General features: G+C 38.9%; 1 protein-coding gene across 5 annotated transcripts in view; it reads right to left on the bottom strand.

Annotated features, from left to right (window-relative positions):
• Positions 1-26,758, bottom strand: part of LOC146525489 (protein diaphanous homolog 3-like) — a 174,694-nt gene that overhangs the window by 87,687 nt on the left and 60,249 nt on the right. For all 5 annotated transcript variants that reach the window (XM_085176358.1, XM_085176439.1, XM_085176521.1 and 2 more), the window contains 6 exons: positions 26,058-26,152; positions 25,172-25,273; positions 22,542-22,781; positions 18,811-18,940; positions 9,791-9,915; positions 4,292-4,456 (listed from right to left, as the gene is read on the bottom strand). In XM_085176358.1, the coding sequence (XP_085032484.1) occupies positions 4,292-4,456; positions 9,791-9,915; positions 18,811-18,940; positions 22,542-22,781; positions 25,172-25,273; positions 26,058-26,152 (857 nt within the window). The remainder of the gene's footprint in view (positions 1-4,291; positions 4,457-9,790; positions 9,916-18,810; positions 18,941-22,541; positions 22,782-25,171; positions 25,274-26,057; positions 26,153-26,758) is intronic.

The raw sequence follows: 26,758 nt of genomic DNA, 5'->3' as shown, positions 1-26,758 counted from the left end.
CTCAGTATTCTTCTTCCTCCAAACACGACGAGTTGAGTTTATACCAAAAAGTTCTACTTTGGTTTCATCTGACCACATGACATTCTCCCAATCCTCTGCTGTATCATCCATGTGCTCTCTGGCAAACTTCAGACGGGCCTGGACATGCACTGGCTTCAGCAGCAGAACACGTCTGGCACTGCGGGATTTGATTCCCTGCCGTTGTAGTGTGTTACTGATGGTGACCTTTGTTACTTTGGTCCCAGCTCTCTGCAGGTCATTCACCAGGTCCCCCCGTGTGGTTCTGGGATCTTTGCTCACCGTTCTCATGATCATTTTGACCCCACGGGATGAGATCTTGCGTGGAGCCCCAGATCGAGGGAGATTATCAGTGGTCTTGTATGTCTTCCATTTTCTGATGATTGCTCCCACAGTTGATTTTTTCACACCAAGCTGCTTGCCTATTGTAGATTCACTCTTCCCAGTCTGGTGCAGGTCTACAATTCTTTTCCTGGTGTCCTTCGAAAGCTCTTTGGTCTTGGCCATGGCGGAGTTTGGAGTCTGACTGGTTGAGGCTGTGGACAGGTGTCTTTTATACAGATGATGAGGTCAAACAGGTGCCATTCATACAGGTAACGAGTGGGGGACAGAAGAGCCAGGGATTTTCCTTGTTTGAGGTGACCAAATACTTATTTTCCACCCTGATTTACGAATAAATTCTTTACAAATCCTACCATGTGAATTCATGGATTTTTCTTTCACATTCTGTCTCTCACAGTTGAAGTGTACCTCTGGTGCAAATTACTGACCTCTGTCATCATTTTAAGTGGGGGAACTTGCACAATCGGTGGCTGACTAAATACTTTTTTGCCCCACTGTATCTATATCTATCTATCTATCTATCTACAGGCATAAATGGCAACTGAATAATGATAAGTGCAAATTCCAGTACAGACATTTTCCCCCCTTTAAATAATAGTCTACATCCATGGTTGTCTGTGAAGGTTCTCAGTCATCCAGGTCATTGTAGTCAAAGGAGCTTGCAAAGATGGTTGTGCCTTGATGTAAAATTGTACTTTGGTATAGTGGGACTCTGAATGAAACAATAAATGTTGGGTGATCCATGTTATCATATTAAGATGTTTAGAGGTATATTTTAAACATGCACAGTTTGGTTTCTTTTATGTGTTAACTGGCTAACCTTTGCCAATTATTAAAAGGCACAAACTACAGCTGAGGATGATGGGAGACATTCATTTCTTTAAGGAATGTATAAAAGTACAAATACTCTTTTCTGCCCCTGTTCATTATGAAAAGTGGCAGGGGATTACAATGATATGATTATGCAGATCCACTGAGGAAGGATGTAGAAGCGTAAAAAACCTCTTATTTAAATCGAGAACTTTCAAAGCTACCAACCATTCAAGAAAACAATGATGAGTCAGTAATAAGTCAATACTATAAGTGGGTCTGTTATATATATAAAAAAAGATGGCTTTTAAACTTCACAAACAAAACAGAAATGAGCAGCTAAAGATTATTACAGCAAAAACACCCTTATTAAAACAAAAATTGTTATGATTACAGCCAGCATGAAGAAGCTATGCTGTCTTACTAAATCGCAGAGGCAATTAGGAAAATAAGAATTAAAATGTCAGTGGGGACATCAGCTGAATGGAATAAAATGTTAACTTCAAGCACAAGAAAGACAATTTTTATTTGTTTTTAAATGTAAAATTAAAAATTATCTCCGTGCTGAAATGTAACATTGTAATATGAACTGAGGTAACACAGACTTTCAGAGATCTTTTGATTAAAGAATATATATATATATGTTACTGTAATAGCGAGAGACCTAGTGATGTAGAGGAATAAAGAGCAGGAGAACCAGCTCTGTAAAATTGTCTACTGCTCTCCTTCATCACTGGTCTGCTTCGCCCTCCTTCTCTCCTGGATGTCCGCCATTAGACACGCTCAATTGGATTCCTGTCAGATGTGCGGCCTCGCCCTGTGTCTCCTTCTTACGGGTGACTGGGCATGCTGCATGTGTGTGCACAATTGTGTGTGCACATCTTTGTGTGTGAAATAACTAAGCAGCTTTTCCTATAAAAAAAAATGCCAATGCAGAATGACATATGCGTACAAACAAACATGCACACACATTCTGCCAACAAGATACACACAGTTCAAGGCTCAGTTTGCCCCAGGCAGTGGTCTAGAGACAGCACGCACCTATTAGCATGGGCCTCGGCACGGCAGGGTAAATGCTGACACAGATCTGACCGAGAGGTTACAATGCTTAGATTTACTGTATGCCTACGTTCGTTGACCTAGCCTTGGCTTTTCCTAAGATGTGTCTCCGTGATGTGACCATTTCAACGAATTGCTGAGAGTGTAAGCTGCTAACGCCCTGACCTATCGCAGGGGGATAAATAGCTTTCTTGGGAGTTTTGACCATATAATGCTAGCCTTTATAATACTTGGCTTGTTCGCCTTTCACTGGCAGCATCATTAACTGTTATGTTTGGTCAGAACATAAAAGCTACTGCAAAACTCAAAACTGAACCATAGGCTTCAAATAAAAGGGATTTCAGCTACAATTTACCTTTAAGAACACAAAATGTTAAAATCTGTTTTTATTACTAGGCAATAGTAATGCACAGAATAGATCTACATCATATAGCCTCAGTTCTGGCAACTCTAGTTATTTAAATGCGCCAAGGATAACAGCACACGTTAGTCCTGGGATCAATAGCATCAATAAAAATAAACAGGGCAGCTGGGAAAAAATTTGGGCTCTCTGAAGGGCCAAAGAGTCTTTCACATACACTGCAACACTGGCACCCTTGTGCTCTGACACCCATTCTCTTTTATAGCAAAGGTGCTGGTCGGGCAGCAGTCACACACCCCGTCGCTATAGAAATGCAAAATGACAAGTGGGTGAAAAAAATGACAGTACAAGCCAAGCTCAACAGCCAGAGCAACAAAAATTTTGTGCTGTTCACATATCCTACAGTAATTGCATCATATGTGCAGGGATATATTGTTATTTCAGTTTCTGTTGCTACACATCTTGACGTACCTTCCTTCCAAAAAATTATCCATAAGAAAGCAGCTGCATTTGTACTGCAGCTGAAGCTTCATTAACGTTTCTGTCAATTCTGATCTAGGAAGGATACTGATAAAACCCCACGGCCACTCTGCCTGAAGAGTGCATAAATGGAAAACAACAAAAAGTAGCAGGCTACAAGAAAAAACGAAAGCATAAGTAATCACTATGCAGGGAGGGAGGGAAAAAAAAAGCAAAAAGGCATGAAATCCATTTGTGTGTGTGGTAGATGTTAAGTTAGGGGCAGGGCAATAACTTTAGTAGGCTAATTAGCTACTATTATCTGTCGCGCCCAGTGGCTTGTGCCACTAATCCTGCTGATTAAACACAGTGGGTCTCTGCAGCTCCAGAGCTCACAGTAGCACCAGACTGATAAGGGCACGGTGCTCAGGGATGACATAAATGTCCGGGTGGGACTGGACTACACAGGACTGGCACTGTTCTGCTTTGTATTTTACCACAGGACACAGAACAAAGTAGAAGTTCTATAATAAAACAGGCAGTGAATAAATAAATAAATAATAACCCCCATTTTCAAGGTTTTTTCCCCCCTCTCAAACCCGAAATAAAATTCTGGCAACTCTTTTACTTATTTTGTGGTTTGCCTTTTTGCTTGCATTTTTTTTTTTTTTTTTTTTGGGGGGGGGGGGGGGGGGGGGTAAATGCAACCTTGACCACCAAATTCAAAACAACACATCTAGAATAAGCTGCCAAAGCTTTGGGCTTTAACTTCATGGATGTTGGACAACTAATGAGTGCAACATCATCAGTAGCTTTATGGTGAGGGCTATTTTTTTATCTATCACAGTTTTAGTATTAGCAATTCTGTCATTTCTTAAAATATGTTAACAAGAGACAAAATGAAAATGCACCCATAAATGAAAGACTCTTAAACAGCATTAAAAACACCAGCTGATATGAAGTAGCACTGCAGTATTTCTCTTAATGTAACATTTTACTAAATGGTAAATAAATCCATTCAAAAAAAAGCACATCTTAATATGAGACAGGCTGAGTCATTCATTTCTCATTAAGACATATATAAGTTCCTGTAACACAAATATTGTCTAATCCCTGTGTGGATTTAATAGCAGGACAGGTTTAATGAAAAGTCAAAACATTATTCAATATGCAAATGTCTCCAACTCCACACAAGATATTAAAAAAATTTATATAAAATGAAGGATTGCACCATGTACTCACAGTGAACATTGAACGGAAGTTGCTGAGATCAGTGAACAGCTCCTCCACAGAAGTCTTCTTAGGATCAATAGCAAAGTACTCAAGCAGGTTCTGATACAGCGTCTCCATGTTGCCGTGCATGATCACCAGCTTGTCATACTGCTCCTGTGCAACTTTGCTGAAGCTGTGAGGGTTGTGGTCAAGGTCATTGTTACATTTCACAACAAGTATCCATTAAAGGCTGATGAGAGCATCTCCAACTTGACAGCAAAAGTGAGAGCCATTCCCTCTTGTTGTTGCAAAGAAATTAAGTTGGAAATAAAATGCCGATAAACCAACGTTGGCATTAAGAGCTCTCAGTCAGGTCAAAGTGTGTGCATTTTACACTACTCCATTTTTGCTGCACTTAAAGTTCATTCTACTTTAACGTTAACCCTGCCCACCAGTTTTTTCAAAGCCTAACTAATGAGATTAGTGCTTACTGAAAAAGTTTCCAAGTTAGTGTAAACACAGTTAAATAGATGTGTTTGCATTTAACTCTGCTCTTGGCTCTGGCTCACTTCCAAATGCTCCAGCAAGCACAATATTACTCTTCTTAGGATTTTTAAGGCAACAAGTCTTTGCACTCTAAAATGCTTGAAGAGTGCAAGAGTTGGGCTTTACACAAAATGGTTATGTCTTCAACAGTCTGACCTAGCAAATACTGCAAATACAAGTCTGACTTGACTTTAAGATGAAAGAGCAATACAAGGTCCTCCTATCTGAAGCGCAGGACAGCTTTGCTACGCTCATGTGGATGAGGACAAATGGGTAATGGTTGTGTCAACATGTGCTGGAGAGGTGTTGGGGGGGGGGGGGGGGGGGGGAGTCAAAGTACTAAAACGCATCAAGCCCACCAGCAGGGCATACAGTGCTGTCACCACACACACACAAACTCACTATTCACTCAATGCAAAAATTTAGTAACCGTGAATTGGCTGTTCAAAATATATTTATGCTACAGTTTTATTCCCTTTCCATATTCCATAAATCATAATCCTCGCTGTCTATAATCGTACATGATGACCTTGTCAAGTGAAATTCAAGTCTTTTGTTGTATGACAAAATAGAATGTGAGATTAAAAAATGATTTAATCTGTTTTAAACTGTATGAATAATTTCTTCTTATGTCCCTAGACATCTGTCCTGCTAATGACTATAACACTGTTGTCTCAGAAGCAAGTGTGCCATGTGCATGTGTGTGTGGTATCGCACAAGTGTGTGGACAGCCTCTCTGGCTCCTATTGTGCCCCTTCATTATAGCTCAATTGATGGACCTATTTGAGGTTTGGCCTCAGTTGAATCTGGCTGGGGATGGGACTACCTATTCACAGCTGGGTAAATGCTGTTCAATAGGCACTCCTCCCAGATTGACTTGTCAGTAATATCTTTCCAAGCCAGGGGCTGGGGGAAAGAGGCATGAGGAAAGTCTGAGCAACTGACGGAAAGCAAGAGAAAAAGAAAAAGAAAAATAGCTGAGAGCTGTGGTTGATAAGTATCGTGGGGTGTGAAATATCTCTGCTCATCGTGTTCCCACTCTCCTGACTTCTTCCCAATTCCAGAGAAAGCAATGGTCCACTGCAGCTCATTCTCAAAAGCACCCATCTCTCCCATCCCATCACTTTTCATTCTGCCTGTCTTCATTTGACCATTCTCCTTCTGTTTCTCTCATTTTCTAATCTACCACCTTTACAAGCTTAGCTCACATTTAGAAGTGTAACACTAGACCAATCACACAGTAAATGTATACTCGAGTGGTACATGAAGTGAAAATGGGATTTTCAATGTCACCAATGTGACACCCTGAGATTCTCGTGTTTAGCTGGTTACCGTAGAATTTGCTGATCTGCAGTGCTAACATGACTGGTTCATTTTTCAAAAGGCTTCTTCGGGATAAGCAATAAAACTTTTTAAATAATAAATAAATATAAATATTTGCTTGTCAAAAGTACTTTTAGAAATTTTATCTCCTGTATGCCTGTGAATCTACTGTAATCAGTTTTGGTTAATTTGAAATACAAGTCTTCTTAACATAAGCAGTTAAGGGATGCAGGACGGATGGAAGTGTAAATGTAATTAAAAAGCTTCATTATAAAACTGCTTACTAATGTTGGTTAAAAACCTTAAGCCAAATTACTAAAGCAATTGCTTTCTGAATAAGAAGGAAAATAATTGTGGAGGTGCCTCATCACCTACATCATCTACAATACATAATATCAAAAAATTCACTAGATTCTAAGAATCCGGAGAAATTTCTCTACAAAAGGGACAAGGTAGATAAGCAATACTGGATTCCTGTGATCTTTGGGCCCTCTGTCAGCACTGCATTAAAAACAAGCACGATTCTGTCAAATTAGTGCAGCTCAGGAACACTTTCAGAAATCAGTCTGTGAACATCATTCATTGTGCCATCCATAAGTTCAGTAAAGGTTCTAACATTCAAAGAAGCAGCCACAGTCTTCTCTGGGGCAAAACTCATAAAATGGACTGAGGAAAAGTGGAAAACTATTCTGTGGTCAGACAAATTGGAATTTGAAAGTTTAGTAAACATGTACACTCTGGACTAGAGAGGAGAGGGATCATCCCACTTGTTATCAGCTCATTCCAAAAGTCTGATGGTATGGAAGTGCATTAGTCCCTATGGAATTTGCTGCTTGCAGATCTAGAAAAGTGCCATCATGGCTGAAAGGAAGGCCTTACATACAGCGTAGCATAAAAAATTTAAATTGGAGTTCTATTTTGGATTTTGTTAGCCACAATGTGGCAGTAACTTTAACGACCAGTCAATATTTCACCTTGCAATGCTCAGAGTTCATTTCCAAGCAGTAGCTAATGTTTGTTACTCTCACATGATAATGTAAAATAAATAAATAAATAAATAAATAATTGTGTAACATTCATCTAGTTAACATTTTTGGTTTACAGTGGTCCCTCGTTTATTGCAGGAGTTAGGTTCTAAAAATAAGTAGCCAGCTTAATTTTTTACAATTATTATAGATGTTTTAAGGCCATAAAACCCTCCTCACTACACACTTTATACACTTTTCTCAGAGAGGCATGAACATTTTCACACTTTTCTCTCTTGTTTAAACTCTCTCAAAGTTCAAACCTTCATAGAAAAATAAGTCCAGTATTATAGAACGAAACCAAAGATCAAACCCTGTTTCCAGGTCCAGAACATGGGAATAGAGCAGCTGCGAGAGAATTCAACATTAATGAATCAATGGTACGGAAGTGGAGGACGCAAGAAGAATGAGTTGAGTAAAGTTTGACTTATCTGACTGTTTTGTTTTGCTTATTGCGCCTTATAATCTGGTATGCCTTATGGCATACCAGATTTACCTAAATACGGTAACTTCTACCGTCCTTTAGCATGTCCAGAAGTCCAACTTTCTGTGCGATGGTTAGCATCTTCCTCTGCCTTTTGGTTGGTACTACAGGTGCCTTCGGTGGTGCAAAAAGTTTTGTTGACATTGTGTTTGTTGGGGAAAAAATTTAAAAACTTACTTTAGAGTCATACTGCTAGTGATCAAGTTGACAAGCTTGATGCAGTCTGTACTGTACAGGAGACATGGCATGGAAGACATTGACTGACAATGGTCTACATTCGATCAGGATGCAGAACTCAATGAGCTGTCAAAAAAACCAAACAAACAAAAAACAGCATGCAAAATTGCACACAAAAAATCTGCGAAACAGCGAGGCTGCGAAAGGTGAACTGTGTTATAGCAAGGGACCACTGTACTGTGCGTCTGGGCTCTTATTTTGACACCAGACGCCTCATCAATAACCCGTGTTATTCGTCTACATTACACTTTACCTCCAGTTTTTCCATTTTTACCAAAAAAGAGTTCAGAGTTTTCATAGTTTTTAATCAGTGCTAAGACATCAGGAATTGAAAAGCAAAGTAGAAAAAACACAGAGCTGTCAGATCCATTCTCAGTGAACCTTACTGTGTTGCACTCAAGTTCTTTGCTAACTACTACAGCACAAGCCATCAGTGCCCCAACCCCTAGGCTATTGATCAAAACTACATGAAGGAGGCTGGGTGCAAGGTGTATTATTGAACACATACTTACTCACCTGGCCTGAGACATACCTGTCAACCTGATCCTCTAGAACTACCTCAGAAGACAATGAATCATTTACACTGCTGTCAAAAAAAATGTAGACCAATGTCAGCAATGGACTTCAATTTCCCACGTGGGCAGACAAATGGTAAAAAGAAATTACACATTTGTGGCTTCAAAAAAATTGAGTGAGGGACACTGAAAACAAAAGACAGAAAGTCAAACGCAACATAATTCAGCTTCTCTCTTGATTTTGAAGATAGCCTCAGTCTTAAGTACACTTCAAAAGCAGCTAAGAGGGGTACTGGTACAAAACTTGAATGCAGAATGGGATGCCACTCATCACTTGTGCACATCACTGGAAACCAAGAGAGGACGGGTGGGAGGACTGTATATTCTTCTCTCCCTTTCTACTTAAAAGCGTATTATTACCTTTTTTTCCCTCCTCCTTTTGGCTGAGGGGATCATTTGCCTCCATTTCACCCCATTCCTTGCATCATGTGTGATGCCAAAAGTATATGTGTATAAATACTTGTAGTATAAAGAACAAATTTACTCCATGACCAAAGGTTTTTGGCTTGTGGTCTTCATCATGGGTCACCATAAAACATATCACAGACCTTTTAAATAGGATAGCTATATATCCAGTGAAGGGAAATCTTAACAGTTATCTTATTAAGACATTTGGGACAATTCTGTGCATCCAACCTTGTGGGAGCAGTTTGGAAAAGGCCCTTTTATTTTCCAGGGTGACTATGCCACGATGCACAAAGTAAGGTTCATAAAGGAGTGGTCAGATGAGTTTCAACATCCGCCTCTAACCAGTGCTACTCTGAATAACCAGGCAATGACTTCCATAGAAAGCCTTCCCAGAAAGTGTGGGTCAAATTTATATGAATTTAGACTGCAAACTAGATTTATATACAGTCATAATAACTGCTGTACGTATAATATGTAAATAGCCTAATACCTCTGTCCGTATAGTGACCACATCTGCCATTTCACTCTAAAGCACGTGATAGTTGTCGATGCGTCATTTGCAGATGTACATAGAAGCAATAAATAAAGTTATTTATAAAAGACTTGTCCACATCTTTGTACCCACTGAAAGTAGGTAAAGTTGTGCCTAAATTTTTTTTTACCATGTTTCACACAGGTCACATCATTTAATAAGACACGCCACATGTTAAAGATCTGAGAAGTCGTTCCCATTTTTCCTGATGTTAGATTTAACTTGTTAATTAAACCTGAAACCTGCTCCATAACCAGCCTACACAGCACCACTGTGACTTACTGTAAAGATATAAAATTCACATTCAGTGATATTCTGTCTTTGTAAAGAGGTCATTACTGTAACTCACTGCATGATGGCCCAGAGAGATGAGCCTATGCATACACGTGTAAAGGATATAGCCATTTTGGTAAGAAACATGTCGTTGGGGTCATCGGAGGAGGAGAAAGTCTCCAGGTCTCTCTCCAGCTGCAGCAGCTGCCTCTCCATCTGCCTGAGGCTCTTTTCCAGATTCTCTGCAGACACTGACACACACCCACATATTTTCAGACGCACATACATACATTCATAAAAGCACATGTGAGGACAACTCAATTAAAGGTACAATCAAATGCATTATTATTTTCAAGCTCTGGAAGAATGAGAAAAACAACGCACAATAACAAAATAACTGGGAAAATGAAAGAGAAGCCAGCTATGGGTTCACACTGTGCCCAAAACACTGTGGGAATAAACAATGACAAAATATAAGCATCAAGTGAAAGTATGTTTAATACATAGCTGTTCATTATTCTGTTTTCCTCACGGTCGTGTGTTTGCGGTAAACAACCTAACATTAAAATACAATACCCTCGCCGTCACACAAACTGTAGTGAAAGCAAATGACTGCTATGTTAATACTCGGTGTTGTGATACTTGCTGTTGAAATACTCAATCAGCCATCATCGTGCCTTAAGGGTGCCGTACTATTTGAAGTCAGTATTACGGAGAAGTCGCATCAAGAGTCCAAATATGGAATCGTATTTCCCAAAGTTTTGTCCTTCAGCATTTCAGGAAACTAAACACTAAATCCAGTTATTTTCAAATCATTTGAACTTTACACAGAGTTAGAATTAGTTAGAGTTAGTAAAGACTAAAATGTAAATGGCTGGATTTTCAAAATAAGAGTAGCATCTAGCATATTTAAACTAGTAAACAAGTTGCAGATAAAATTGGAGAGATGAAAAAAATCCTAAATCAGATCAGATGCCAATCAGATGGTGGCAGGTAATATACACGGCCTAAGTAAAGTCTACAACTAGAAAAACGTGGTAACTGTAACCGACACAAAAGTATTAATTAAATCTAAATCTCTCTGTGATTTAATAGGGCTCCATAGTTCCATATTTGTAACTGCACCTTAATGCACTTTTAAAACAACAAGCAGGCAAAAGAAGAATACTCAGTAGTTGTTAGAAGTCTTTGCATATTTAAGGAAGTCAATGCCAAACAAGCACATATTACAACAGCGAGGCTCAGTAGTTAAAAACTTCAGGAACTAGTCTGGACTGTCTAGAGTCCAAAAGTATCACCCACTGAAAATATCTGGTTCAACCTGAACAAAAAAAAACAAAAAAAAACAAAACAACACAAACACACTAATGGATTACCTACTGTAACTGTTGAAACAACAGCACCTGGTATTCAAGATAGAGATATCGCAGTCTTATCTCTTTGTACTGTTCACAATTAAATACACAATTTAAAATTTTCAAAACATTGTGTCACCAACATTTTTGGACACAAGGCTTTACATTTACTCGGTAAGTGTGACTTCTGTGCATTACAGAGCAACAGATACAGCAGTACTGCACACCCTGAAGGCATGAAGGTGTGGCTGATTGAGTTAATATCTTTCTATTCTATTAATCCTTGGACTTTGGTCTTATCAACAGGTGCATGGATCATGCAGGTTGGAAAGCAGTGGAACGTGAAGCCTAACTTTCTGCTAAGTTGGTCATGGCTGACACTTTAAGCTAGTGACTGAATATAGCATATGGCTTAAATTACCCCGATTAGACCCCACTTGACAAAAAGGCATAAGCTGCTTAATTTTAAGTAGTTTCAAATTTCCCTTGATCCTAATACATGCTTTATGAAAAGAAAAAAAGAGAAAGACTTCAATGTAGTTAAGCTTTCCTCTGACTTTAGAGCATAAACCCATTTCCTGATGGGAACATACCATCTTGGATTCACACACATGTTCTCTCAGACATCTTGACTCCTAATATTCTACAAAGTTTGCATTACTGAAGTTGTGCTTTTCATTTGAAGTTTAACAGAGTGTATGTGTGAACATGTAAATGTCCACACTCGTGAAATGTACAAATTACCAGCTTATGCTTTGAGCATGCTGAGAGGAAAAGGCAGGTGGCACTTTTCAACCTGTTACTTACAATTGAGAAAAGACTGAGTGCACTTCAGTAACACCGCAGCTAAAGAGAACTTTTTACTCATCGCGTGTTTCAGATTGTCCTGAATGCATTTTCACTTTATCGATTTTTGGAGTTTAATTTTCTTTCTTCCTTCTTTTATCTCTTACTTGTATGCCTGCAATGATAACTGCGGTCAGTCAAAGGCTTTAAAGGAGCAGACATTTAAAACTCTTGCTTCAAAAGTAGATTGTGACTAATAATATCTCCATCAGGGCCGCCTTCACAAAGCAACTGCTCTGCAATTCTTTTAAAGAAATCATCCTGTTTTTATGGACAGTAAAAAAGGCAGAAGGCTCTTTAAGTATGAGTTAATGTTAATGTATCTTTGAGGAGAACTGTAGCAATGTGGAGGAAAAATATCCCTATCTCTGACTTCTGGAAGAGTTAAAATGGTTATTAGGAAGTGACACCTTATGGGACACTTATGATTATTGTTTTTTTAAATCCTGAAACAACTCTCCTATGCATAAATCATAGGCCAATTGCTGTGATTACTATAGAAAAGGATCTACTTTGTTAATTCATTTTCAATCCTGTACCTACTACTCAGATACTAATCAACATTAAAACTTACTATCAGAGTAGATTCTCATTTTCAACAGTACTGATACTAACAGTGCTGCCTTGGCCTGCACACAGATGGGCACATGGCACCTGCAATACTTTTTTTTTTGAAAACTTAAACTCCCCCTTTAACGACATTAAAGTGTTCAATAGTTATTATAAATGGTAATCTAGTGGCTAGCACACACATTGACTGTTTAACTTTTAGCAGCTACCAAGTAGCCACATTAACTGTCTGTTAGGTTATTATTAAGTTAGCAGGTGGTGGCTAAAGCTAGTAATAAAATGATGGTTAATGTTGGAGTTCGGCAGCAAGCGTTGTCAGTGCTGCTGGTCTATAAAATGAATTTAACGTGTTAATTTCACAGGATCACACGCATTTAGAGATGTAGACATGGCCACCACGTCAGAATGGGGAAGAAAGGTGATTAAAGTGGCTTTGAATGTGGCATGGTTAGTCAAGCTGGTGTCAAAAACTGCTGATCTGCTGGGATTTTAAGACACAACTATCTCTTAGGTTTACAAAAAATGGTCGGAATAAACAAAATATCCAGTAATTCTCTCAGTGAAAAAGCCTCAGTAATGCCAGAGGTCAAAGGAAAGTGCCACAACTGTTTCGAGCTAACAGTAACTCAAATAATCACTTGTTACAACCAAGACATGCAGAAAAGCAACAACTGCTAAGACTGACCCTTGCTTACCACAGTTGGACAATAGAAGATTCGAAAAACATTGCCTGGTCTCAGGCAACACTCAGTAGGGTCAGAATTAGACGTCCACAACATGAAAGCACAGATCTATCCTGCCTTTATCAACGGTTCAGGTTGCTCTTGGCACATTTTCTTGGCCTCCATATTCACCAGATCTTAATCCAGTAGAGCACCTTTGGGATGTGATGAACAGGAGATTCTCATCAAGGATGTGCAGCCAACAAACTGAAGCAACTGTGTGATGGTAGAATGTCAACATGGACCTTGTTCAACCTATGTTATGAAGAACTAAGATAGTTCTGATCGCTCCAACCCAGTTTTTCCAAGGTGTACCTAATAAAGTTTTCAGTGAGTGCAGATACAGAATTAGGTATGTAGAAAGTTTTACTGATAATAATTGAACCATAATAATTGAAAATAATTGAAATAAAATAAAAATAGACAGTTGCCCCTAGATGGTGCTGCGTCCGAGCTCTTTTACAGAAATTCTGGCTGCCTCTGTCAGTGCTCATTAACTAATGAGAAATCTAAAAATGATCCATACACCCAGTATGATTAGTGTGGCTACATATAAAAAAAAGTGAATAAACAATTATAATCTGACTCGAAATCCTTTTCTCCTGAAAGCTCAGTGCATTACCAGGCAACCAAAATCGCCTGAAGAAGGTGTGGGCAGCATTCAGACAAGGAAAGAGGCCAGACAGGCAGTCTGTTAATAGAAATGATTAAAGCCCTGTGATGATGCGGTAACTGAGAAAGGAGCAAGGGTGGGCAAGACAAAAGCAAAACAAAAAGGAATCTCATCTTTTCTTAGCTTTGCAATCTGCAGGCTTTTGTGAAGAAGCAACCTCACACAAAAGGGTATATGCATGAAAACCTAGGAACTATATATTATTTATCCTACAAGAGAGAAACAGAATCTAACACATAATTAGATCCATATACTTTGGACACTGGGTACTTTGGATAATACAAACAGGAGACACTTACTCAATGATGCTATCCAAAAATAGAAATACTAAATAGAAACAACATGTCTCAGTGAAGGTGCTCTGAACGGGGCAAAAAGCAAGGAGAAGAACTAAGAGATGACTGTGATGATGAATCTCTACACAGGACGTGCAAATAAGGCCTTGCATATGTCACCACAGGTCATCTGCCTTAATGCGACAATAGAGTGTCATCACTCCAGCCACAGAGTATTCAAGATGAGGCAGACTATATGTGAATCAGGGATACAGTATGCTTCAGGAGAAAACTGGCTTTTATCGGATCCTTCGCTTTAAAGAAAACACACAGAAATGTGTTTCAAAACAGAAGAGGCTTACGTCAGCCGTGTACAACTCAAGACTTAGGAAATGACAGTAGGAAATGTTTCTTTTCTCTCACTGACCACTTTGCACTTGATTTCTTATTCTGTGCATTTAAGTATGAGTGATTTTTATGAGCAGTGGGGCCTGAATGTCTCTTTGCTGCAGAGGAGTCGGAGACAGATCTAAGATATTTTGGAAGAAGAACAATTGAAATATTTGTGGAGGTCAAAATCCATTGACATCCTTTTATTAGTCTGCTAACCTGCTGTGCCATAAATGAGACAGAGTAGAGCATGCAGCGCACACACAGTCACTGTATAAGCACCTTTGATATAATGAATTCTAAGAGAGAGGGGAAAAATTGATGCAAAAGCCTGATGTTTTGGTGAATCTGAAAATGAACAATCTACAGAACCACTTTAAAACAGTGCAGAACTAACATTAAAATGCACTGTAGAGCCCTCATTTTAAGTACTTTCAACCTGAGGCTCATTGTTTAGACTGCATGAAACAAAACTAGAAAACAAAGCTTGAACAGTATTTTTGGAGAGTCATCTCAGTGTAGCTGAATCGTTGTGTTACTAGAGGTGGGAATCACCATACATCCCACGATACGATATTATTGCAATTTTTAAAAAATATTTTGCGATATTCAGATTCTGTACATAAAGGTAAACTTTATCAATATTCATTTTATCTAATAACAAAGTCTCACACTCAGTCTTTCTCTCATTTCAGTCAGTTTTATTGTTGACAAACTGAACGGTTTGTATTACAGTCTAGTCCAACTTAACTGAATGCAACCATCTGGTACAATTATAGCTATTCTGAACTATGCAATTTGTGAAAACTATGCAGCCCCTTCAGCAACTGAAGAATTTGAAAGTAAATTAAAACAAATATAATTTTACATTAAATAAAAAAGTTTTAAACTTAATTGAAATAAAACATGTCTTAAATTAAAATAAGTAAACTGTCATGTTTATTGCTGTCAAAAAAAAAAGTTAAACACATTTGGACAGTGAAGGAATGTCAGGATTCTTGCTCAGAAAAAGGAGCTGATCAACATGCTCTGAAGTCAGAGCATGTTCCAGTCCACAAAAACGTTTTTTGTGACAAAATATCAATTTTTGCTGTCCCTGTATCGATACATTATTAGCAAACAAAATATCACGATACTACACAGTATCGATTTTTTCCCCCACCCCTATGTGTTACTGATTAAAGATTCCCCAGGGCCATAACCAGAACAGCTTTTCCATTTTTACTACACATACATCCATAGTTCTACTAATGCAGGCATGCTTTTTAGCAGTACATAGTAGTAAACAGCATTTCTGTTGCTGACAGGCGGTTTTTGAAGCTGCAAGCTGAAGGAGAGTGGTTGAGCACATTAACATGTCTCTGAAGTTGAAAGCAGACAAATACGAACTCAGCACCGAGTACCACTCAACAAGCTGCCCTAACTGCTCAAATCGGCTGCTGTCTATTATAAGTGTGTGTCTGTTTGCGTGTGTGACAGGCAAAAGAAGTTAAAACAAAAAGAGCCTGCAAGCAAAACCCAAAGACCAAGAACCAGACCGAGCAACACCGATAGACGAATATTGACAGGCAGTTAAAGAGATACATGCAAACTGACAGAGTGAAGCAGCAGGGACTGAGTGCATCTCAATATCAGGGGGAGAAATGATTATAGGTCTAAAAAGAAGAGAATTGGCAAAAATGAGAAGACAGACAGAAAGGATCCCTGAACTGAAGTACAGGACTGGCAGAGTGGGAAACAAGGGTTGTGTTACAGTCTAAAGACAGCACCATTTACAAAGGAAGAACATATCATTACTGCTACCTCTGCTCAACCTTGTTTTCATGCTCAAGTAAGCTCTTTGGCTAGTGTATATGAATGCAATGCAGCCTTTTAGTCTGAGTACATGCCCATCAAATAGTTGTCAGACCCGATGAAAAGGAAGCCACTCACCAGCACGGCTTAGAGACAGGATCTGTGTGTCTGGATATAATATGTGAAGAGATAAGACGGTGCATGCATCTCCTAAGCTTATAGAATCATAAAGAAAGACAGTAGCACAGAAAGCAGTCCGTAGCTATATAGATGCAAATAAACTCGGCTTGAGGCCAGTGAAGTAAAGAGGTAGAGAAAACCTGCAGAGAGATCCAAGGACTGTGCTTTCCCTTGATCTCGCCATTGTACTTCTGCATCGTGGCTAAAGCCTTCTGGACACACAGCACAGTTGGGAGAAATAACAACACTACTGTCGAGTGTTTTATCTACAGATTATCAAAGCGCCAAAACAAGGGGGGAAAAAATTGAAATCTTTATGAAGAGCAGAGTCCAAACAAACAAACCAAAAAAAAAAAAAAAAAAAAAAAAAAAAAAAAAAAAAAAAGAGTCACACATTTCATTTCATCCTCCTATGTTTTCTCCTCCTCACACCTTCCTACACTCCCTCCTGCTGAGAATAGAGCAGTGGGAAAAATCTTCTTTAGAGCAGGAGGAAACACGCTGTGACAGTGCGACCTCACACACACAAGCTGTACATTGGCAGCGGCTAACTGCTTCTTCCTGTGAATTGCCTGTGGCAATATGAACAAAGAACATGCCCGAGTTTCCTCCGACCACTGAGTCTGTCCCTGCTTGGCTGTGACCTTTACCACACTATAGAGACGCTGGCCACTCAAAGCCCTTCTTCTGTACTTGTGTGTACCCATGTTTGCATGCACACCTGTGCAATACAGCCAATTTCTGTTCAAATCAACACAGAGACTTAAAAATGTTTTTAATCCCAGTCGCAGACATGACCTAAAACATAAGCCATCAAACCTGAAGATATGCCACAGAAGAAGATTAATGTTTGTATCAAACAGCGGTGCACATGAGATGACTGTGGCACAGATCAAACATGAAAGTGATAAAATACAACGTATGTTTACAGAATCAACAAACATCCAATCCCCTGAGAGAGCAACAGAAGTAGAAAGCTAAGAGTAAAACTCAAAGTAAAACAAAGGAATGCATACGAATGCTCCACTTCTTTCTAGGTAACACTGTATAGGTAGCCCTTCTGATGCCAAGCTTTCATTGCTTATGATCATATATTATAAAAAAACAAACAAAAAAAAACCAGGACAATATCAAACTAAATAATACTAATCTAATGTCTTTTTATATTAGTGAAATATCATTTAAGATAAACAACAGACATGTATCACACATTATAACCACAATGTCACCTAACAAAATCAACAGGCAAAAGCCTAAGACAATGGCTGTGCAGTAGTCCTGTATTCATTTGCTTAGATAACGATGACTCAGTGAGGAATCAGTATGTGTCAGTATGTCGTTCTTATTTTTCTTTTCTCTCAGTGGGCATCCTCCTTCTGGCTAACAAACCACAAAAACAACACTGCACATGTGCAAACATCTTATTGAGAGGTACTCCCGCTCGTTGTCACTCACTGAACGGAGAAGACCAGGAGAGAGGGGTTTCATGGATTCATGCATTTCTGTCTATAGGTGTTTCTGGTGTTTGTTTTTTGGGAAAAAAAGTCACTAAAGGGGTATAAAAAATGATCTAGAGGGGAAAATCTAAGTTAATCATGGCAAGAACCAATGCATGATAATAACTGCTGCGAGTGAGCGAGGGACATTGGGCAGGTAAGTTGAGATGGTAAATTCCACATTAGCAAGACAAAAGGTGAAAACACAAGCCCATATCACATTATCTAATGAGGTTGAGCGCTCCTATCATTTACTATCATCCAGATCATCACTATTATATCAAGTGCTTAATTGCCACAATCACATATCAGGCATTTTCTAAATAGATTCTTCAGTCTTCACGTTTAAGCATGCTTAGATGCATGAACAGATCATGCTATCATTACCCTTTTCTTCTTTAACTTTAACTACAGAAAAGAAAATATCAAAAAAGTTAATAGTTTGTATGCCCATTGTTTCCTCATAGTAACTCTTATCTTAGATGACCAATTTAGACCAGTTGCCAAATCTCTGCTGTTAAACATCACTAGAAATATCTCAGCTAGGAAGTAGATGAAAATCAAGCCATGCAACCATGGGAGAGCTAAAAACCTTGGGTTGACAGCAGGGGACCAAAATAACAGCAGCACTGTGATATCACCTCAGAGAAAGTGGAAGGTAGAGAGTGTTAAAATTATCAAGTAGCAGCTGACTCTTACATGCTAGTAAACAGGTGAAAAATGGCTTCTGTACTGTATAAAAAAATGTGCTTTTAGAGACTTAGAAAATATATCACAAGTGTCCAATAACAGTTTTATTATGTACAGTTGAGAAGTTTTTGCATCTAGGTGTTTAAGAATATTACCTCTGCTTGCTCGATCCACATGCTCTAGGTCGTCAAGAAACTTGACCACGTCTGGAAATTCGTCCTCACATACTTGTGCCAGGAAGTGAAGTAATGTTGTCTTCTGATCTGCTGACTTGGTGTCCTTTAGCTGTTGTGAAACATGGACACATAAAATATGTGCATTTATGCGGCTTTTTTTAATATTAAGTAAATAATACAATACATTTAATAATACAATAAATTGAAAAATAAGACGTATACACAGGGTAAAAAAATGCTCTAACAGGGGAAGAGTGACTCTGCATGTTGCTCAGAGTTTGTGTTATTGAAAATGTCCCAGGTTAGGTCTAACCCTGTTAAGCACACACACTGTTCACTTGCTAAATAAATGTGTTTGCATGCTTGAATCTGTTGAATCTGTCTTACTTTAAGTCAGAAATTATGTCATGTTTCTCTAACACACCATATATACCTGCCATATTAAAGGTTCCATAATTTAAAGGTTAGGATATTCATTGTTTTTTAGAGTATAAAGCAGGTCTAAAACACTCTGTTTATGGAGAAGTGCGCACAACCCATATTCAACATTTAAATCACCCTCAGTAATGTAAACAGCATGATTTATCCAGCACAAGCACAGTTCGAAATATATCTAAGTATATCCATCTATAACAACATAAAATTGAAAAAATACATTAAAAAAAATAAACAAACAAGTGGTAAGACAACTGCATGCAATCATCTCTTCCTCTTGGACTTCCTCTTGGATCTAATTCTGGTTCAAAAATGCGGTCAACTCCAGGGTTTTGTTAGCAGCCCTTAGAAGGCTACATCTATACGAGGTAGGATCAAAAAGTTTTTCCAAGTCTGCACATAAATACAAAAGCCTTAGCCAATTTAAATTTAAATTCTCTCTCTTTCAAGGTCATTTGATTCTGAAATGCAGCGCTGCCAGTGCTTCTGTTACATTTGAATTGCTCCTGGAAATCTTGTGCATGTCTAGACTGAAGATCATCACAGGTGACAAGAGTTGCACACCTCACCGCAGTGCATTTAAAACACAATCATCACTCACTGCGCACCCCACTTTGTCCTGATGTCGGCTTACAGATGAAACACGTTCGTCTTAATAGTTAATACGTGTTAGGAAGTATGCTGTGCTGCTATGCTGTGTGCTTTCACATTTTATTTAGACCAGGCAACGTATGCATGTTTAGGATTCAGAGTTGAGCGCACTGCTGCTTTGTAACACATTTTCAATTTTGACACAACAGAAGAGCACGCACTGCGAATACACAAATGCAGGTTGTTAGAAAGGGGCTTTCAGGGAGCGATCAAATCTTTGCAAGAGTGTCGAAAGGCGGTGCACCCCTTCACAAGGGCCCGACCCTTAAAAGGTACATCAGACAAATTTAAACCAGATGCAGTTTTTGCTTTTGATGGGCAAAGTCAAAGAACTTTTTTGTTGAAACATATAATAACAGAAATCGGGTATGGTACGTAAACAACATCTTTTTGGCGTTAGTTTCACAGTATTCGTCGCTATGGCAGGAATCATGATACACATGCAGAGAAAAATGGGCAGCATTTTGAGCTGCAAAATGAAAACCACACTTTGTGGATATCCTAGTTAAAAGGGGTGACAGATGTGACTTTTATTAAATGCAAGACATTAGGCGTTTAATAAATTGCTCTTTTCTTAGTCAGTTGGGTAAGTGAGTGCATCACTAGTTGATGAAAACCTGCACGCCAGCCTACCTGTCATGTGTACAGAGCTTCACTTGCTATTCAGTAAGAAGGGTGAAAGCAGCATCAAAGGTACGTCTCCATGTTGTTTAATGTGATGTAGGTGAGCAGCTAATTTGCAATAGAGCTACAAACTACAGTTAGAAGTGCACTTTTTCCTAGTTAATTTTTTGCGGTTAATGCTAACAACAACAAAAAACAAGGTTCAGCGCAGGGCTCGACGTACTCATGCTTGAAATCAGAAGTACTAATGTAGGTAAATATGCTGTCTGGTAATTGGAAAAAGAAGTCATTGTCCTTCATCTACTGTACTTACTCAAAGCAGTTCTGAGCTCTAGCTTAACAAATGCTGAGTGTTAACAGTGCCACACATGATTTTATGTCTCGTGATTACGTAGCAGATGTGTTCCTGCTCCCTACACTTGGTGCCCATTTATTGCCAAAAGTAACAAATTTTTTTATATTTCCCTGATAAATTTCCATCATTGATTTTTTTCTCGTTTCTTTCTTCTTCTTCCTTTTTTATTAAACAGGCTAATTCCAAGATGTCTATCAGCATCCCTGCCAAACATGCCTCCTGCAGAGTGTGTTGCAGTGTATCTCTCTAGGTGATCTATTGGTAGACAGCAGTGTACTCAGACCCGCTGGGTCTAATCATGTTTGTATTATCTCCTCTAATCAAACATTCTCATCTCTCTTTTCATTTCTGTTACCCAGTCCCCCCTTTTTTTTTAATAAAAGCTTCAAGTGCTCACTCACAAAAGGTCCCTCTTTGAATTTAGATGGATGGTAATCGTAGATGACAATGTAAACATTTTCCCTTTTACAGTTGGGATGGATGCAATTTTCCTGTGCTGTGGAGTGTGCCGTGGAATTAAGTTGTCAAACTCTGGGTATGGCGCGAAGGAGATGTCTTCCTCTATATATCCTGCCTGTGACATCAACGTAAACCTTCCTTCGGACAACATACGCAGACAAAAGAAACTACTGTTTTAAATCCTTAACAGTCTCCTATTAACTGATATTACTGTCGTCCTAATGCATCTAATCCATCATGTTCGTACAAGTGTTTGCCTTTGTACTTGTATTTATATGAACATCAGCATCCAAGTCTAGAAGGGTAAAGAGGTGGCAGTGACAAATGACAGCAGTGCTCGTTACTGTGGAAACTGCAGTGGGTGTGCCAACAGCTGTAATGTAACCACTGGAGGAGACTTGCACCCCATTCTTCCCGTCACTATTACAAACTTTATGTTCTGTTTTCATGCCGCATAAAATCCTGAGTTACAGGTGTTGGATACGTCTCTGTCCAAGAAGCACTAGTATTGCCACGACGAGGTTGTGTGAACTTTCAAAAGGGATAGTGGTTTGAGTTTCAGTTATCTTTTCTGGGCAAAAGAATGAGACTAAAGTACTCGGTGGGCTTAAATGCTTTGATAGAGGACAGATGATAACGAAAACTCTGATAGTGTTCAATCAAATGAAATGGTTTAAAATAAAATGTCTCATTACAGCAGCTGCTTTGGATCAGTTTACTGATAAGGCTCAGACAAGGTGACCAAAGAGAGCGACACCGCTACACGTAGTGTCTGGTACAGACACAGATATACATGAATCCCATAATGTATACCAATTCTTTCTTTAGTCTAATCACTGTTAACGCTCTTGGCTTGTACATTTGGCAGAAAAAAGCAATCCATATAGGAAATGACCATTTTAACTCAAGGTTTTTGAGGACATAATATGAGAGCGCAATAATAAAAAAAAAAATAGGGAGAATCTATCAGGCTAGCTTCAACTAAAGGCCTAAAAATCGTTTAGTTCAGGTCAGTAAAAAAAATTATATTTCTGTTACAGAACACTGACTGCAAACACAGCTGTGTATCTCTTGAGAAAGTTTATTGAACTAGCATCACTCCTGTTGAACATTTGACACTGAAGGGATGACTGACTACAAACTGTGTGTGAACAGTTGAAATTAGGGTCAGCATTTCAACCCTTACCTTGCAAAGGGAGCTCAGGTCAAAGCCATATGATTGGGCGTTTCGAGAGCCCGCATTCATGTAATTCCCCAGTAGTAGCACCAGCTCCAATAAGCGGCCAAAGGAGCGGCTCTTCCTGACCTCATCACATGCGGCATTTACGGCCAGAATATCTGGTCGCAGATTGTTTACGTGCTCCTCAAACTGAAGCCGGAAGAGGATGTGGCTGAGGCGAGGACGCAGCCGCTTCACACTGCTCATCTGGGGAGGCAACAAAGTCAAGGTGGAAACAAGAAAACAAGAAGGCATAGATGGAAAAGGGATAGGAGGGGGAAAAGGGATTCGGAGAAAAGAGAATGAGGAAGGAGATGAGAAAAGGATGGGAAATGATGTCAAGGAGAGCAAACCACATCAAAGAACACAGTCAAACTTAAAATAACTACAATAACACATTTGACACACTCTCACATTCAGACGATCTAATTTAAAAGACATTTATGCAACCAGCATGTTGGAAAGTGTTGCTAGGCAGTAGTAATAGATGCTGGCAGTGATTTGATTTGGGACCCAGGTCTGGTAAGTTAATTGTGGAGTTAGTGTCCATATAGGGCAGGCAGTGGAGGGGTGGAATATACAATAGGCTGCCTTGGATTACCACTCTCACACAATTAGAGAAAATTGGAAAATATTGCATTGGGCCCAGGACCTGGCCGCCACAGTGATTGTGTATGTGTGTGCGGCGGGAGGGAGGGGTGCAGGTTCCAGTTGTCTGTTTCACACAACAGCTGGCTGTGCGGTTTGATGTCCTCCATCAAGGGTTTAATTATAGCTACTGTAATGTTATCAAATGACTATTTCAGTCAGTGTGTGCTTGTCTGTGTGCACTTTGTGTCCGTGTATTTGTCGCACATAAAAGGAGAGGGCGGGCAACAAAAAAAGAGGAATAGAATTATATAACAGAATTAAGAAAAAGCAAGGTCCACACGAACAAAACATAATGCTGAAACAAACCTCAGCGATGGGATGAATTATGTGATAAAGATATTTAAACGAGAAAAAATAATCAGAAAAAGAAGAAATGGAGCAAAACACACCAGATCATCTGCAAATTGAATGTGTGCAGCTGCTCCCACTGGCCTACACAGGGCACTGGGAGGTTATACTGACAACTTGAGGAGATGGTTTCCAACACACACACACACACACACACACACACACACACACACACACACACACACACACACACACACACACACACAAAAGTGGAAGAGTGGACTTATGGAAAATCTAGCTCATTTACTGCCAAACACTATTTCCATGAGGTGATAGGATAGTGAGAAGGAAAAAACAGCTCTGTTGATATCCTTATCTGAAGTGTCAGAACATTAACACTGAATTTAAAGATTCTCTCTCTCTCTCTCTCTCTCTCTCTCTCTCTCTCTCTCTCTCTAGTAAATATTTTGAAATCTTGCATGTAATAAATATTCCCATCAACTGTCAACAGCAATTAAAATCAAAGATGAAAAAAGCATTAGTCCCAAGGATTGTAGCTACAGCTCAGCCAGCAGCAAGCATACTAATAAACAGTGATTCCTCAGATTTCAGGAGTGATGCGGAATAATCATTAACTGCGAGTGATTTACAAAAAAATTACAGGCATGCATATGGCTTCTGTTAAAGGCATTAAAATATGCTTTCATTGACTGATATAGATGAGTTATGTGGAAATTTATATTTTGACATTAATCGGTTTAGTTCCTCAACTTACTGTCACAAAGAACAGTGAACTTATTCACGTATCTGCAGGAACACTCAGCAACTATGGTTGTGACCTTGTGTTAAGCTTTTACAACAGGCAAGACATAGACCTGAAAACAAAATACTACTGCGCACAAGGCTGAGTTAAAGATCAATTGAAAGTGGTGTTGACTGAAAATAAAAAAGATAAAGTGAATGTTTACACAATGGTAAATATAAAAAAAAGTACATTAAAAAGTCCCTTTGAACCTGAGCTTTTGTGGGCCCACACGAGTAGCACAACCTCATTATATAAGCAGGCTCTCCTTTTTTCTTGTCTCCTCATTGAACAAGATACAAAAGATGAGTTATGTTTTTGTCCGTAATGTGGTCGCTAGGTAGAAAAATAAAAATACATAAGTGACACCTCTCATGCATAATTCTGACTAAACCTCCTTTGAAAAGTGATGCTGACATAATGAGGCAGAAGTGCTGCTCTTTAATGTGCATAAATTAGTGCACCAGTCCACAGGTGTCCCATCTTTCCTCTTAAGGCTTAAAAAGATAGAATTTTAAAGAGCTCAGGATTATGATAATTACATGAAAGTGTTCTCTGTGTGTGTTTCCGTTGGAATAAGACGCCGAGAAAGAATACAAGACAAGTTTACGTGACTAAAACATTCAAATATTACGTTTTATTACACCAAATATGTATTTTTTGGCTCTGATAAACTATTTAATTCTTAATACACTTGTGTTTAATAGCATTGTCAACGATAATAGGCACACTGTCTGAGGTCTTCCGGCAATAAATAAGGAAATATAAAGGAAAGGTCGTTTTTGTACTGTATATCTGCAATTGGGAAGTTGATGTTTGTGTGTGTTGTGCATTTGTGTGTATTGTGTGTACTCACCACAACCCCAAACTGCTCAGGCTCTGACAAATTAGAGTACTCATTTTTGTATGTGGCCAGCGCATTAAGCTGCTCCTGCTCCGGTAGGTGCTTTACAAGGTTCTACAAAGAAAAGGAAGAAAGGGAGTGAGAAGCGGGAAGGATATACAGAAATTTACAGACAGCTAACCTGCTGCTGTTCTGTTTTTGCGCTGTCTCTGTTGGTGTGTTTCAGCCATGTGGTAAGCTTTGTTACTATGATAAAACATCTTATTACCAAGCAGAGACTATGTAGCTTTATACTGTAGATACAACTGAAATGAACCACACTGGTCCATTGAATTGCTGTTAAGATAGAAAAACAGAGATTGACACATACATGGAAGGACAGACAGATGGATTGGATGAACAGAGTAAGTCAGTGCTAAGTGTGAGGTATACAGATGGCATAAACACATCGACGTTATAGCCAAAAAGCTGGTAAAGCACTTATAAACACAAACAAAACAAAGCAAAAAAAAAAAAAATTTCAGCTAAACATCAACTGTAACATCAGCATAAGTGCTTATTTATTTTTTACTGACATACTGCCTGTGCTCACCAACTGTTTCCACACCTGCTGTACTGCAGGCTTTACAGATGCCCAACGCTTTAGCCTTGGGCTACATGCTGTTTTAAGATAGACAACTAATCAAGACAATAGACAAAGAGTTGAACCTGACCAGCTGAGTAGGAGAAGGGCAAAACTAAAAATATACTTCCAGCCTCAAGGTGAAAAGTTGAGCATTGACTAGTTTCAAAAATCTTTTCTCTTTTATCTCACAGCTACCTACGTCCAGAGTTGGGTGGAACGAGAAAGTCATCCACTAAAGTAACGGAGGCTCTATGGCTTCACTAAACAGCATACCTGGATCATAGGTTCAGAGAGTTGCTCTTCATCGACCTCCACTATCATGCGTCGAATTTCCTGATAAGGGATGCGGAAGGAGCCCAGGAAGATGGCTACAGGGGGGGAAGAGAGAGAGATGTGGCGAATGGAGAAAAGATTGACAGCTGAGCTGTAATGTTGAGATATGAGAGAGTTGGTCATAAAAGAACTGAAAAAACAACCAAACACACACAAAAAAGAATAATGTGAAATAAAACAGTACACACAAATCTTATGAAACAGGTTAGTCTGACCCACTCAGCCAGCGATGTCTTTAATTTTTCTTTTTTCTTTCTGACTTTTAAAATTAAAATCAGTTTTTTTATGTATTGGCTTAGCAACCACGATATTTTCAAGCAAGAGTTAGGACTAGCAAAGGTATGGTGGATGCCTCGTCAGGGCTAGCTATTAGTCTCACAAGCAGAAACACATAAAAAAATTAAAATTATTGAGCATGTTTTAGGTTGAACACTTTGGAGTGTTCTGCATGTAAGTGTGTATGTGAAGTATGTTACAACATTACATTATACATATACAGGAGAGCATGAACTTTTGAAAACGAGAATGTACCTTTTGTTTTGCACACTTTTTTGCTCTACTTGGTTAAATTATTTTAAAAGTTTTGGGGGCAGAAATAATAATTTTTAATTTCAGGTTGAGCACCAACTTTGGCGTAACAA

Source organism: Neolamprologus multifasciatus, chromosome 1 (genome assembly GCF_963576455.1).
Source record: "Neolamprologus multifasciatus chromosome 1, fNeoMul1.2, whole genome shotgun sequence".
Lineage (NCBI taxonomy): Eukaryota > Metazoa > Chordata > Actinopteri > Cichliformes > Cichlidae > Neolamprologus > Neolamprologus multifasciatus.
Note: the sequence above shows the minus strand (reverse complement) of the source record. Positions and strands in the feature narration are given on the sequence as shown.